A 15,409-nucleotide genomic window follows, 5' to 3' on the forward strand; every position below is an offset into this window, starting at 1 on the left:
CAAAGTTCAGCATAAAGGATGATATCAGACACATCCCAGATCCGTTGGTTGGCTTTAGGGAAAACAGGCATCTGTTCAAAATTAGATCCTTCTAGCAGAAAAAAAGAGAAATTTAGGAATTCCACATACCATGCATATGCAATCTTCAAGGTTACCAATTAACAGGCAAGTAGTAGTTATTTTTAAGAAAGAAACATGTTTAGTTTGGGCTGCTATAACAAAATACCATAGATTGGGTGGTGTATAAACAATAGAAATTTCTCATAGTCCTCGAGGCTAGAAGTCCAACATCTGAGTGCCAGTATGGTTGGGTTCTGGGTGTGCCCTCTTCTGGCTGGAAGACTTCTAACTTCTCACGGTATCCTGACATGATGAAAACAGGGCTAGAGAGCAATGTGGGGTCCCTGTTATGAGGGCACTAATCCCATTCATGAGGGCTCCATCCTCATTACCTAATTATTTCTCAAAGGTCCACTCCTGTTACTATCACACTGGGGGTTAGGGGGCTTTCAACATGAATTTTGGGAAGATACAAATAGTCAGTCCATTGCATTCCTCCCCTTGCTCCACAAAATTTGTAACCTTCTCACATGCAAAATACATTAATTCCATCCCAGCAGTCCCAAAAGTCTTAATTCATTTGAGCACCAACTCTTAGGTCTAAAGTCCAGAGTTTTCTCTAAATATCTAAATCAAATATTGGTGAGACTCAGGTATGAATTATTCTGAGGCAAAATTCCTCTCTAGCTGTGAACCTGTGAAACCCAACAAGTTACATGTTTCCAAAATACAATGATGGGACAGGCATTGGATAGAAATTCCCACTCCAAAAGGGAGAAAAGAAAGAAGGAAGGTCCCAAGCAAGCCCAACATCTAGCAAGGCAACCTCCATATGATCCTAAGTCTTGAGAATAATGCTCTTTGGCTTCACACTGTGCTTTACAGACCCACTGGGGCAGCAGTCCAGCCTTCTGGACCCACTGAGGCAGCAATATCACCCCTAAAGTTTGGTGGAGGGATGCACACACGGTTGCTCTCTTCAGTGGCTTTGCTCATGCCTTGGTTCTCTGTCTTGAAGGGGCATGGAGGGGTGTTGTACTTTCATGGTTCTGCAGAATGACCTCACCCCTACAGCTCCCTGAGTATTAGTCTTGCCCATTAAGACCTAGGCAGAGGCAGCCCTGCCCCACCAGGGTCTATGCACTCTAGGCCTGTGGTGGGAGTGGCAGCCCTGATGATCTCTGAATAACTTTCAGGGTCCTCTATCCCTTATCTTGAGAAATAGTGCATATTCACAGCCAAGTTGCTCTATGGCCTGGTCCTGTAGGATGTAAAAAGTCTTTCTTCAGTTTGTCCTGCTTTCTCTGTTTCCTTCAGTCCTAGCAGGCAGTATTACTGCTGGTATAATACTGTCTCTGTTCCTAGCTTTTGTTGAGATGGTTGATTAAGTCCTTGGTTCACACCGACACTAATCTTTTCAAATCGTAGGTTCACCACACTTTTTAGTGTTCTCTTCCAAACATACTTCTCATTTTTTATAATATGGACACGTCTTTGAGTTCTGGTTCCATTTTGCTTAATAATTCCATTTTCTCTTCATTTATTTCCTCTCACATTTTAGTATAAGGAGTCAGGGGACATCAATCCACTCTTTTAACACTTTGCTTAGAAATCTCCTCAGCCAAATATCCAATTTTGTTGTTTGCAAGTTTTACCTTCCAAAGAATAGTAGAAGACAAACGATTTGGCCTAACTATTTACCATTTTACAATAAGGATCACCTTTTTTCTATTGCCCAATAACATGTTCCCCACTTCTGTCTGAGGCCTCATTAGAATGGACTCCATCACCTTTTTTTTTTTTTTTTTTTGCTTTTTTTTGGGGGGAGGGGGATTAGGTTTGTTTAAGTGGAGATACTGGTGATTGAACCCAGGACCTCATGCATGCTAGGCAGGCACTCTAACACTGAGCTATACACTCCTCTGGACTCTACCAACCATATTTCTATCAATATTCTATTCCTGATTACTTAGGTATTCTCCAGAAATACTGAAGCTTTCTCTCCCACTCTCTTTTCTTTCAGAGTGCTCAGAAGAATCGCCTTTAAAGTTCCACTCACAGCAATCTAGGCTTTCTCTATTATGCACCTCAAAACTCTTCCAGCCCCTGCCCAAGCCACTTCCACATTTTTAGGTATTTGCTAAAGCAGCACTCCCACTTCTCAGTACCAATTTCTGTCTTAGTTTGATATGGTATAACAAAACATCATAGACTGGGTGGCTTATAAACAATAGAAATTTATTTCACACAGTTCTGGAAGCTGGAAGTCTGTGATCAAGGTGTCAGCATGGTCAGGCTTTGGTGAGAACTCTCTTCCAGGCTGCAGACTCTCAACTTCTCATTGTATCCTCACATGATGGAAAGAGGGTGAGAGAGCTCTCTGGAGTCTCTTTTATAAGAGCACTAATCCCATCCATGAGGGTTCAACCTTCATGACCTAATTATCTCCCAAAGGCCCCACCTCCTAATACCATGATATTGGCAGTTAGAATTTCAACCTATGAATTTGTGGAGGACACAAAAACATCCAGTCTCCATTGAAAAGTACAAAATAATCAAATCTTGTACTAACAATAATGATTAAATAGCTAACATTTATTCAAGCACTGTGTAGACTTGGCATTAATCAACTCATCCCCATTTTACAGATGGAAAAAAAATTAACAGAGAGGTGAAGTCACTTGCCAAGATTACACAGCCAATATGTTGCAAAAGCCAGAGTTCAAACTTGGGCTGTCTGACTCCAGAGTCCATGATATTAACTTTTAAATTAGCCATGCCCTTAGACCAAGATAGATTTGCAGAAAGTAGAGTGAATAAAGAAATAATCCAAATGCAAATGTCTGCCTCATTACTTACACTGCCACATTTAGCCAAAACTATAGTCATCAATCTCATAAAAATACTCACTGCAGTATTATACATAATCAGGAAAAATTGGAAATAAGCTAAATTTCCAACAATAGTTGATTAGTATATAAATATAGCTCCTATAATGATGAAACTTGAATATGTCTACTATTCATTCAACAAACATCTACTATATGCTAGGCACTCCTCTACATGCTAGGGAAAACAGTAGTGAACAAAACAGTGTCCTTGCCCCCCATTCAAGCTTACAAAAATTTTTAAATGACATGAGAAAATGCTTTTGATGAAATGTAAGGTTGAGAAGAAAAATTATATATTTAGTATGAACTAAATTACATATACAAGATCTTCTAGCTCACAGTGAAAAAAATGTGACAATGAATATATGTATGTTCATGTATAACTGAAAAATTGTGCTGTACACTGGAATTTGACACAACATTGTTAAATGACTTATAACTCAATTAAAAATGTTAAAAAAATTACATACACATAAAATAGATACAAGTACAGAAAAGAGTTTAAGGATAATATGTCAATACATCCAATAGCTTCTGTGCTGAAATATATCTTGTTATCATAGGTAATTTGATACTCATATTATTCATATTTATTGCAATGAAGATTTAATAATAATAATACACTTTTATATTTTAGTCTGGGTTCATAAATACGCTTGTGTTACTAACATTTCAGTGACATCAGATAATTCAGAGCAGTTCTGTGATCTCATCTAACAAATGCTTTACACCAACTCTTTAACTCACTGGTCAACAATTTTTTTAAATGGCCAGAGGGCAAATATTTGAGGCTTTGAAAACTATCTAGTCTCTGCTATTCCTACTCAACATTGCAGTTGTACTACAAAAGCACCCACAGACAATACTTAACGGTGTTCCAACAAAACTTTATTTACAAAAAAAAGCAGCAGACAAGATTTGGCCCAAGGGCCATAGTTTGCTGACACTACTTTAACTTCATAACTAACAGAAACACAAAGTCCTTTTTACTTCTACTGTTCAGTCTCTTCTTTGTAACATCCCTGAGAGATAGATATTAACCAAATTCTAAAAGGTACAAAACTAAGGCTCAGAGAGAGGAAATATCTTATCCAAAATTGCACAGCTCATAAAGCGAGTTGTTAAATTCAGTTCCCAATGGAGATGCCAAATCTCCTGTTGCCTGAAAATCTATACATATATAAATTGTAGTTTTAAACTTTCTAGGGGAATGTGTTATTCAGAAGACTCTTACTTCCAACTATTTTGGACAATAAATCCCCCCAAAATCACTCTTAATCTATCTTTTACCAAAAAAAAAATGTATTTTCATATGTTAGAATCTTTAAAGAAAAATCCCCCTGCACACTGAGTCAAAGGCCTCAATGGACATATGAGAGATATCATTTGATTCCTTTTGTGTGAGGAGAAAATGGGACTAGGGGAGAAGGATTCGTTATGTTTCTTAAGCAGTCTCCTAGGAGCTTGGCACTGGGGCATAGAGGATAAAGATGCCTAAGTTCTCTATATCTAAAACCCAAGGAGGCTGTATGGTCTCAGGCCTGCTTTGAGAGGCACACGGCCACATGTAGCTGAAGACTTACCAATGTTAATCTCGTCATCAGTCAGAGTGTCTCCAATGAAATCAAACTGAAAGGACTGCAGCGTCTGGGAAAATTTCTGAACAGCAGAGGAATAATCTGTAAAGGAAGGGAAAACAAGAGAAATGTTCACCACTGCTATCCTTTGCCTGATTCCCTCACCTATGTTAGGGCACATGCGAGAAAAGCAAAGCGAAGTGCTCCCATCAGGTAGCAAACTGCATGGGAAGACTTTAAACAAAAGATCAAACCTTCAATGGAAGGTTTGAGCAACTAATATTACACATCCCTTAGTGAAGTCCTTCATTTAAGTTATGGGGCATGTTTTATTCTCAAGTCCTGTCTTCTCTGACTTGTTCTACCCAGTCTATAAGACATAAAAGCTACTTAGTTGTACTCCTAAGTGGGTCTCCTTAAGCTTTACTGACTGCCCATTATGAACAATAGACTACATGTTTTCTCACCTCTCACTAAATATCCACAATCATTCCACAAAAAAAAAAAAAAAAAAAAAAAAAAATTAGCTGCAGCTCCCAGAGCTAGCTGGAAGAGCTGGAACTAGAAGCCAGGTAGTCTGTCTTCCTTTCCAGGGCCTTTTCCATGACAACACAGGCAACATCTGGACATTTTCCACATTAACCAGATGGCAGCCTGGACTAAGATACTTTCTGGCAGAGGAACAAATTTAACTTGCTCACAGAGTATTCACTGAGGGACCTAAAATAAGGAAATAATGGGTGAAAAAAATGAGGGTGGTATAGTCAATTTTTTTTCTTTTTGGTCAATGATTTTGAATTTTATTATATAAAAGTTTAATGATGATATAAAATTAAATCACAACCAGCCATCTTTTTGATAAATAATCTCTACTTAATTTTTTCAAATGTGACCTTCACCAAGAGAGCCAGCCAAATCTCCAACTTTGCTACTCCAAGAGTGACTTTCAGGCCAGAAGTATCATCATCACCTGGGAGCTTGATGGAAATACACATCCCCACATCACACCCCAGACCTGCTGAATCAGAAACTGTATTTTGATATAACCCCTAGGGAATTAGTATGTTTTTTAAATAAAGTTTGAGGACTACTGTTCTCACCAAAATGGCACACTAAGACCATATTCTCGATAACTTTTGGTTCCCTTTTCCTATTTCTCTTTTCACTCTACTTTCATCATCCTCCACCTTCACATAAATCAGATACACAAGGTGGTGAGAGTTTCTGCTTTCATCCTAATAGAAAGGGAGACAATACAAGCAGCACCTACTCCCTTCAATGAAAAGCAACCGTGGTAAGGCTATCATGGTTAAACACAATAAAATATGTTCAGGCATTTGGCTGGAATATTAATGTGCCAAGAATTTTATTACCATCTTGTCTATGTCCTATTCCCAGGAGTACATCTTTTCAGTATTTAAAGCCTTGATCCGGACTCTGAGAAGATGGTGGAGTAGAAGGGCGCTCGCAGCTCACCCTCTCCCACAAATACACCAAGACCCACATCTACAGACCCACTCAGCCAACCAGAGCACCTGCGGAACTCCTACAGAACATCGCCCTCTTCAAAAGATAAAGACGCCAAAAATCTGGTAGGAGAAAAGGAAAAAAGAGAGAAGAAAAGGCAAAGCAGAGCTGGACTGGTCCTGCAGGGAGGGAGCGGCAAAGGAGGACTGGCGCTCGCTCGCTGGGTCTCCCCTCTCCAACTGAGAGGCCAGTGGGACGGAAGGGGAGCCTCCGAGACTCGGATCTATACAGAGCAGACCTTGACTGACAGAACTAAGTTAAATGGGCACAGAGCGTCCCCCCAGACACCCAGCCTGAGACGCAGGCCAGCAGCAAGGGGCAGGGCCAGGCTGCCCAAGCCAGGCGGAGGGCGGGGGTGGCTGCACGGAGACATCCCAGGGGAACGCAAGCGGGTGCGCGCCATGGCTGTGGGTGCACAGGGCAGAACAATCTGGGCCCTCCATAAAACAGCAAGGTTGATGTGCTCTCGGGGGAAGGGTGCATACCCCCATCTCTGAAAACCCATGGAAACTTTTTGGGGGAAGAGAGGCGGGGCTCAGGCACAGCCGCCATATCCTCCAGTGCTTACAACCCAGGCGGGGGCAAGACCTGCACCCCCACCGAAGGGCTTAGCAGCCTCAAAGGCCAGACTGAGACTGGCCTACAGCCCGGGGCAGAAAGGATCCTTCCATCCTGGTCCCTCAGAGAACTTGCTCCACAAAGACAAACAAGGAGCTGGGTTCTGGCTTGGAGCAGGGAGAAGACTGTGACTGGGTCTTCCCCGAGCCCACCTGCTAAGCACCGACCAGGACAGAGCTCCGACCAGGGCGGAGCGTGCAGCATCACAGAGCAGCGAGCTACCTGCTCAGGTAGAGGGAGAATGCCCCCCGCCTTTCAGGCAAGAACACAGCCCTTGACCGAGGTGCTGGGAGGGGGCACGACACGCCCTCCTACCTTGCCAGTCTGCAACATCTGACTGCAGCATCAGGAGGGGCAGTGACCCATCTGGCACAGTAGAGGAGAGCGCCACGTGACCCAGTGTTAGGAGGAGGCGCCATCTGCTTGCCGACAGGTACTGGGAGCACCACAGAAGAGGGCGCCAAAGGAGGGCCTCTGAAAACAGCAAGCTGAGATTCCAAAACAGGACTAAGACAGAAAGGCTTCACATTAAAAGCACACAGACTAAAGGAGAACACCGACAACCCCCCCTATTTTTTTTCTTTTTTTTTTCTTTTTTAACATTTATTATTGATTTATAATCATTTTACAATGTTGTGTCAAATTCCAGGGTTCAGCACAATTTTTCAGTCATTCATGGACATATACACACTCATTGTCACATTTTTTTCTCTGTGAGTTATAACATTTTGTGTATATTTCCCTGTGATATACAGTGTAGTCTATTCTACAATTTTGAAATTCCAGTCTAACCCTTCCCACCCTCCACCCCCCAGGTAACGACAAGTCTGTATTCTCTGTCTGTGAGTCTATTTCTGTCCTTTATTTATGCTTTGTTTTTGTTTGTTTGTTTTTGTTTTTGTTTTTTAGATTCCACATATGAGCGATCTCATATGGTATTTTTCTTTCTCTTTCTGGCTTACTTCACTTAGAATGACATTCTCCAGGAGCAACCATGTTGCTGCAAATGGCATTATGTTGTCGGTTTTTATGGCTGAGTAGTATTCCATTGTATAAATATACCACCACTTCTTTATCCAGTCACCTGTTGATGGACATTTAGGCTGTTTCCATGTTTTGGCTATTGTAAATAGTGCTGCTATGAACATTGGGGTGCAGGTGTCATCCTGAAGTAGATTTCCTTCTGGATACAAGCCCAGGAGTGGGATTCCTGGGTCATACGGTAAGTCTATTCCTAGTCTTTTGAGGAATCTCCACACTGTTTTCCATAGTGGCTGCACCAAACTGCATTCCCACCAGCAGTGTAGGAGGGTTCCCCTTTCTCCACAGCCTCTCCAGCATTTGTCATTTGTGGATTTTTGAATGACGGCCATTCTGACTGGTGTGAGGTGATACCTCATTGTAGTTTTGAATTGCATTTCTCTGATAATTAGTGATATTGAGCATTTTTTCATGTGCTTTTTGATCATTTGTATGTCTTCCTTGGAGAATAGCTTGTTTAGGTCTTCTGCCCATTTTTGGATTGGGTTGTTTATTTTTTTCTTATTGAGTCGTATGAGCTGCTTATATATTCTGGAGATCAAGCCTTTGTCGGTTTCACTTGCAAAAATTTTCTCCCATTCCGTAGGTTTTCTTCTTGTTTTATTTCTGGTTTCCTTTGCTGTGCAGAAGCTTGTAAGTTTCATTAGGTCCCATTTGTTTATTCTTGCTTTTATTTCTTCTAGGAGAAAACTTTTTACATGTATGTCAGATAATGTTTTGCCTATGTTTTCCTCTAGGAGGTTTATTGTATCTTGTCTTATGTTTAAGTCTTTAATCCATTTTGAGTTGATTTTTGTATATGGTGTAAGGGAGTGTTCTAGCTTCATTGTTTTACATGCTGCTGTCCAGTTTTCCCATCACCATTTGCTGAAGAGACTGTCTTTATTCCAATGTATATTCTTGCCTCCTTTGTCGAAGATGAGTTGACCAAAAGTTTGTGGGTTCATTTCTGGGCTCTCTATTCTGTTCCATTGGTCTATATGTCTGTTTTGGTACCAATACCATGCTGTCTTGATGACTCTAGCTCTATAGTATTGTCTGAAGTCTGGGAGAGTTATTCCTCCAGCCTCTTTCTTTCTCTTCAGTGATGCTTTGGCAATTCTAGGTCTTTGATGGTTCCATATGAATTTTATTATGATTTGTTCTAGTTCTGTGAAATCTGTCCTGGGTAATTGGATAGGGATTGCATTAAATCTGTAGATTGCCTTGGGCAGTGTGACCATTTTAACAATATTGATTCTTCCAATCCAAGAGCATGGAATATCTTTCCATTTTTTAAAGTCTTCTTTAATTTCCTTCATCAATGGTTTATAGTTTTCTGTGTATAATTCTTTCACCTCCTTGGTTAGATTTATTCCCAGATATTTTATTGCTTTGGGTGCTATTTTTAAGGGGATTGTTTCTTTACTTTCTTCTTCTGTTGATTTATCGTTAGTGTAAAGAAATGCAACTGACTTTTGAACGTTAATTTTGTAACCTGCTACCTTGCTGAATTCTTCAATCAGCTGTAGTAGCTTTTGTGTGGACCTTTTAGGGTTTTCTATATATAGTAACATGTCATCAGCATATAATGACACTTTTACGTCTTCTTTTCCAATTTGGATCCCTTTTATTTCTTTCTCTTGCCTGACTGCTGTGGCTAGGACTTCCAGGACGATGTTGAATAGGAGTGGTGATAGTGGGCATCCTTGTCTTGTCCCAGATTTTAGTGGGAAGCTTTTCAGTTTTTCACCGTTGAGTACTATGCTGGCTGTAGGTTTATCATATATAGCTTTTATTATGTTGAGATATGTTCCCTCTATACCCACTTTGGCGAGAGTTTTTATCATAAATGGGTGTTGAATTTTATCAAATGCTTTTTCTGCATCGATTGATATGATCATGTGGTTTTTGTCCTTTCTCTTGTTGATGTGATGTATTACACTGATTCATTTGCATATGTTGAACCAGCCTTGTGTCCCTGGGATGAACCCCACTTGGTCATGATGTATAATCTCTTTTATGTGTTGCTGGATTCTATTTGCTAAAATTTTGGTGAGGATTTTGGCATCTATGTTCATCAGTGATATTGGCGTATAATTCTCTTTTTTTGTAGTGTCTTTGCCTGGTTTTGGTATCACGGTGATGGTGGCTTCATAGAATGAGTTTGGGAGTAATCCCTCCTTTTCAATCGTCTGGAAGACTTTGAGAAGGACTGGTATGAGTTCTTCTTTGTATGTTTGGTAGAATTCCCCGGCGAAGCCGTCCGGTCCTGGACTTTTATTTGTAGGGAGGTTTTTAATTGCTATTTCTATTTCCTTTCTAGTGATCGGATTGTTCAAGTGTTCAGATTCTTCTTGATTCAGTTTTGGTGGACAGTATGTTTCCAGAAACTTGTCTGTCTCCTCTAGGTTATCCAGTTTGGTTCCATATAGTTTTTCATAATATTCTCGTATGATATTCTGTATTTCTATTTTGTTTGTTGTAATTTCTCCATTTTCCTTTCTTATTTTGCTAATTTGTGCTCTCTCTTTTTTTCTTCTTTGTGAGTTTGGCCAGAGGTTTGTCGATTTTATTTACTTTTTCAAAAAACCAGCTTTTGGTTTGGTTGATTTTTTCTATGCTCTTGTTAATCTCTATTGTATTTAATTCCTCTCTGATCTTTATTATTTCCTTCCTTCTGCTGCTTTTTGGGGCTTTTTGTTCTTCTTTTCCTAATTCATTCAGGTGGTGGGTTAAATTGTTTATTTGAGATTGTTCTTCTTTTTTGAGGAAGGCCTGTATCGCTATAAACTTCCCTCTTAGCACTGCCTTTGCTGTGTCCCATAGGTTTTGAGTGGTTGTGCTTTCATTATCATTTGTCTCAAGGTATTTTTTAATTTCAGCTGTGATTTCCTCATTGATCCATGCTTTTTCAATAACATATTGTTTAATCTCCATGCTTTCCTTCTTTTCTCCTTTTTTTCTCTGTTGTTGATTTCCAGTTTCATGGCATTGTGGTCAGTAAAGATGCTTGAGATAATTTCTATCTTCTTAAAATTGTTGAGGTTTCTTTTGTGCCCAAGTACATGATCGATCCTGGAAAATGTTCCATGTGCACTTGAAAAGAATGTATATGCTATTTTTGGGGGGGGGGTAATGCTCTGAAAGTATCCACCAAATCTTGTTTTTCTATTGTAGTATTTAATTTCTCTGTTGCCTTGTTTATTTTCTGTCTGGAAGATCTGTCGAGTGATGTTAATGCAGTGTTAAAATCTCCAACTATGATTGTATTCCCATCAATATCCCCCTTTGTCTCTGTTAGTAATTCTTGTATGTACTTAGGTGCTCCTATATTGGTTGCATATATATTAACGAGTGTAATATCCTCATCTTATATCACTCCTTTAATCATTATAAAATGTCCTTCTTTATCTTTCTTTATGGCCTTTGTTTTAAAGTCTGTTTTGTCTGAAATCAGTGCTGCAATGCCTGCTTTTTTGGCTTTTCCATTGGCATGGAATATCCTTTTCCTCCCTTTCACTCTCAATCTATATGTGTCCTTCTCCCTAAAGTGGGTCTCTTGTATGCAGCATATTGAAGGTTCTTGCTTTCTTATCCAGTCTGCCACTCAGGGAAATTAAATATAAATATTCATTATATTGCCCTTTCACACATACTAGGATTTCATAAATTTTACTTGAGCCAAGCAAGGTAGAGTTATAAATCATTCCTCATTTAGAATTATATAAACATTTCAGAAGCCACAAATATTATAATTTCTAACATTTACAGTATTTTGTAAGTAAAAGCATGGAATGAGGAAGGAGTTACAGTCATTCCCTTTCTCATTATTTGCATCAACATTCTTCTCCAGATAACTTAGACTTGAAAACTCTACCTTACATCTGAACAGAGCTTGAAAATGTTTATGAAAGATTTTCCACAACACTTTGTTTACTGTTGCCAAGTATTCAAAGGTAACTATTACCATCCTCACTTTATAAACAAATAAAAAAATAAGACAATGCAGACAAATCACATTCACAAAGATACAAGCATAAATTATCAGCTCTTCATGGAAAGAACATCTTATTTATTTGGCCTCTGTACTAAGAGAAGTTCCAGGAAAGACTCAAATATTTTAGATAGATGTGATGGGTGACATCTGGACTCCAAAGAATTGACAGATAACCTAGAAATGCTTGTCATGGATGAAACACTTATTTCCTTATCATCCTGATATTCACAACATCACTCCAAACCCTGTAAACTCATAATTATATAAGAAATGTCATTATTTGTCAAGTTTGAAACAGGTATGGAAATCTCCATTCTTAGAGTATATGTTTCCTTGTCCTAACCCAAAGTTCATCCTATGAAAACTATGCTGCAATTGGGGCATTTACCAAATACAATAATCTGAAATTGTTTAAGATTGTGGTGGAGTGAAGCAATGTACATGTTGGAATTATCAAGAAGTTGAACAAAGAACTTGGCAAAAAATATAGAGAATGACATGCCCAGAGAGGGGTCTTTGCAAAACTGCAACTTAGTCCTAGAAATCCAGAAAGTCATGTATTTGAAAAGGAATGTATATATACTCTGGGCTGTGTGTATGTCAACAAAAGACTTGAAAAGGCCCTAATCTTTCTCTTCTGGCTGCCCTTGAGACCCGCACAAGCAGGGAGAGAACAGTAAGGCAGAGTTGTAAACTCTGGTTGAATGTTAAGGGCATGCCCTACCACACACATACACAAAGCCCTTCAGCAAAGGCTAGCAGACTTATTGGTTCAAAATATTTCAGGAAATCACTGTCCAATCATTAGCTGAACAATAAGTTAACCTATAGATTGCAGCAGCTTCACACAACAAAAAATATACACGTTAATACAGAATTACTCCAGGAGATCAAAAAACAAGCAAACAACAAAAATAGACACTTTATAATAAACTCTGGGGAACTGGGGAGGATCTAATTTCTAGAGATGTCAGATTATATTATTTTAAATGTACTCTTTCCAACAAGAAATTATGAGACATGCAAAGACACAGAGAATATTGGTCCATACTCAAGTAAAAATGATATAAATAGAAACTCTCCATGAGCAAGTTCAGATATTGGACTTACTGAAAAATGATTTTAAATTAGCTACCTTAAATATGTTCAAAGAATTAAAGGAAAGCATGTCTAAAGAACTAAAGGAACGAATGAGAAAGATGTGTCACTAAATAGAGATTAACAATAGTTAAAGATAATTTTAAAAGAGCCAACTGAAATTTCTGTAGTTAAAAAGTACAATAACTAATATAAGACTTTTACTACAGAAGCCCAAGATTAGATTTGAACAGGCAGAAGAGTCAGTGAACATGAAGACAAGTTAATTAAGGTAACCCAGACCATGGAACAGAAAGAAACAAAGAATGATGAAAAATCAACACAGCCTCAGACTGAAGACTCAAATATAAGACATGACACCATAAAACTCATAGAAGAGAACATAGGGAGAACATTCCTGGACAAAAATCGCACTAATATTTTCTTAGTTCAGTCTCCCAAGGCAAAAAAAAAAAAAAAAAAGCAAAAATAAACAACTGGGACCTAAACAAACTTACAAACTTTTGCACAGCAAAGGAAACCATCAACAAAATGAAAAGATAACCTACAGAATGGAAGAAAATATTTGCAAATGATGTGAATGACAAGAGCTTAACTTCCAAAATATACAGACAGTTCTTGTAACTCAATATCCAAGAAAAACAAAACAAAGCAAATAACCCAATCAAAAAGTGGGCAGAGGACCTAAAAAGACATTTCTCCAAAAACATACAGATGGACAACAGGCACATGAAAACATGCTTACCACTACTAACTATTAGAGAAATGTTTATCAAAACTACAAGGAAGTATCACCTCACACCTGTCAGAATGGCCATCATCAATGAGTTACAAATAAGAAATTCTAGAGAGAGTGTGAAGAAAAGGGAGTACACATATATTGTTCGTAGGAATGTAGTTTGGTGTAGCCACTGTGGAAAACAGTATGGAGGTTCCTTAAAAAACTAAAAATGGAGTTAACATATGATCCAGCAATCCCATTTCTGAACATATATCTGGAAAAAACTCTAACTTGAAAACATACATGTACCCCAATGTTCATAGCAGCACTACTACAACAGCCAAGACGTGGAAGCAATCTATATGCCCATTGAAAGATAAATGGATAACAAATATGTGAGATATATATATATATATATTCATATACATATATATGAATATTAGCCATAAAAAATGAAATAGTGCCATTTGCAGCAACATGGATAGAGATTATCATATTAAGTGAAGTAAGTTAGGGAGAGAAAGAACACCACAGTCAACAAAAGGAAAATATACAATCTCCTCAAGTGCACAGTGAAATTTTCTAGGCTATACCATATGCTCAGGCCACAAAAAAAAAAAAAAAAAAAAAAGCCTTAATAAATTTAGCAGAATTTAAATCATATAAAGTACATATTATGACCACAGTGTAATACAATTAGAAATCAGTAACAGAAGAAAATTTGGGTAATCCACAAACCTGTGGAAAATTAACAGCACAGTTTTAAATGATCAATGGATCAAAGAAGAAAACAAAAAATAAATCAAAAAATACTTTGAGATAAATGGAAATAAAAATACAGAATACCAGAACTTCTGATGTAAAATTATCACAGTGCTTAGATGGAAATATATAGCTTCAAATTCCTGTATTAACAAAAAAGAAACATCTCAAACCAATAATGTAATTTTTGACCAGAAAAAAATAGAAAAAGGAAAGAACAGTAAACACAAAGCAACCAGAAAGAATGAAATGATAAAAACTGGAGGAGAAATTAATAAAAGATAATAGAAAATGATAGAGGAAAATCAATGAAATCAAACATTGATTCTTTAAAAACATCAACAAAATTGACAAACTTTTAGAAATAATTACCAAGAAAAACCATTCAAATTACTAAAATCAAGAATGAAAGAGGAGACATCATTGCAGACCTTATAGAAATAAAAAGCATTATAAAGGAATACTATTAAAATTGGACACCAATAAATTAGATAATGTAGATAAAATGGCTAAATTCCTAGAAACACACATACTACTTAAACTGACTCAAGAAGAAATAGACAATGTGTATAGACATATAACATGTAAAGAGAGTAAATTAGTAATCAAAAAAAAAAAAAACTGCCCACATAGGAAATATTAGTACAAGTTTGCTTTGGTGGGAAACTCTACCAAATATTTCAAGAAGAATTAACACCAATCCTGCACAGAATTTTCACAAAATAAGATAAGTGTGAATATTTATCTCATTCTGTGAGGCCAGTATTATCCCAATACTAAAACCAGACCAAGATATAGCTAAAGAAATCTATAAACCAATACCCCTTATGAATGCAGATGCAAAAATACTTAAAATAATACCAGTTAACTGAATCATAGAAAAGGATTATCCACCATGAACAAGTAGGACTTATTCCAGGAATATATGGCTGATTTAACATATGAAAATCAATCAATATAATACACTATATTAATAGAATTCCTTACTATTATCATCTCAATATATGCTGAAAATTATTTTATAAAATCCAACACCCACTCACTATGAAAACACTCAACTAGAAACAGAAGGGAGCTTGATAAAGGCCTTAATAAAAGCCGATGTCACATTTAATAGGGAATGACTGAATGTTTT

At 37.8% G+C, this 15,409-nt stretch overlaps 1 protein-coding gene across 1 annotated transcript in view; it reads right to left on the reverse strand.

Moving 5' to 3' along the window:
• Nucleotides 1-15,409, reverse strand: part of OPHN1 (oligophrenin 1) — a 441,200-nt gene that overhangs the window by 305,807 nt on the left and 119,984 nt on the right. Inside the window, exon 3 of the mRNA XM_032475625.1 lies at nt 4,535-4,630. Coding sequence (XP_032331516.1) covers nt 4,535-4,630 — 96 coding nt within the window. The remainder of the gene's footprint in view (nt 1-4,534; nt 4,631-15,409) is intronic.

This window comes from Camelus ferus, chromosome X (genome assembly GCF_009834535.1).
Source record: "Camelus ferus isolate YT-003-E chromosome X, BCGSAC_Cfer_1.0, whole genome shotgun sequence".
Taxonomy (NCBI): domain Eukaryota; kingdom Metazoa; phylum Chordata; class Mammalia; order Artiodactyla; family Camelidae; genus Camelus; species Camelus ferus.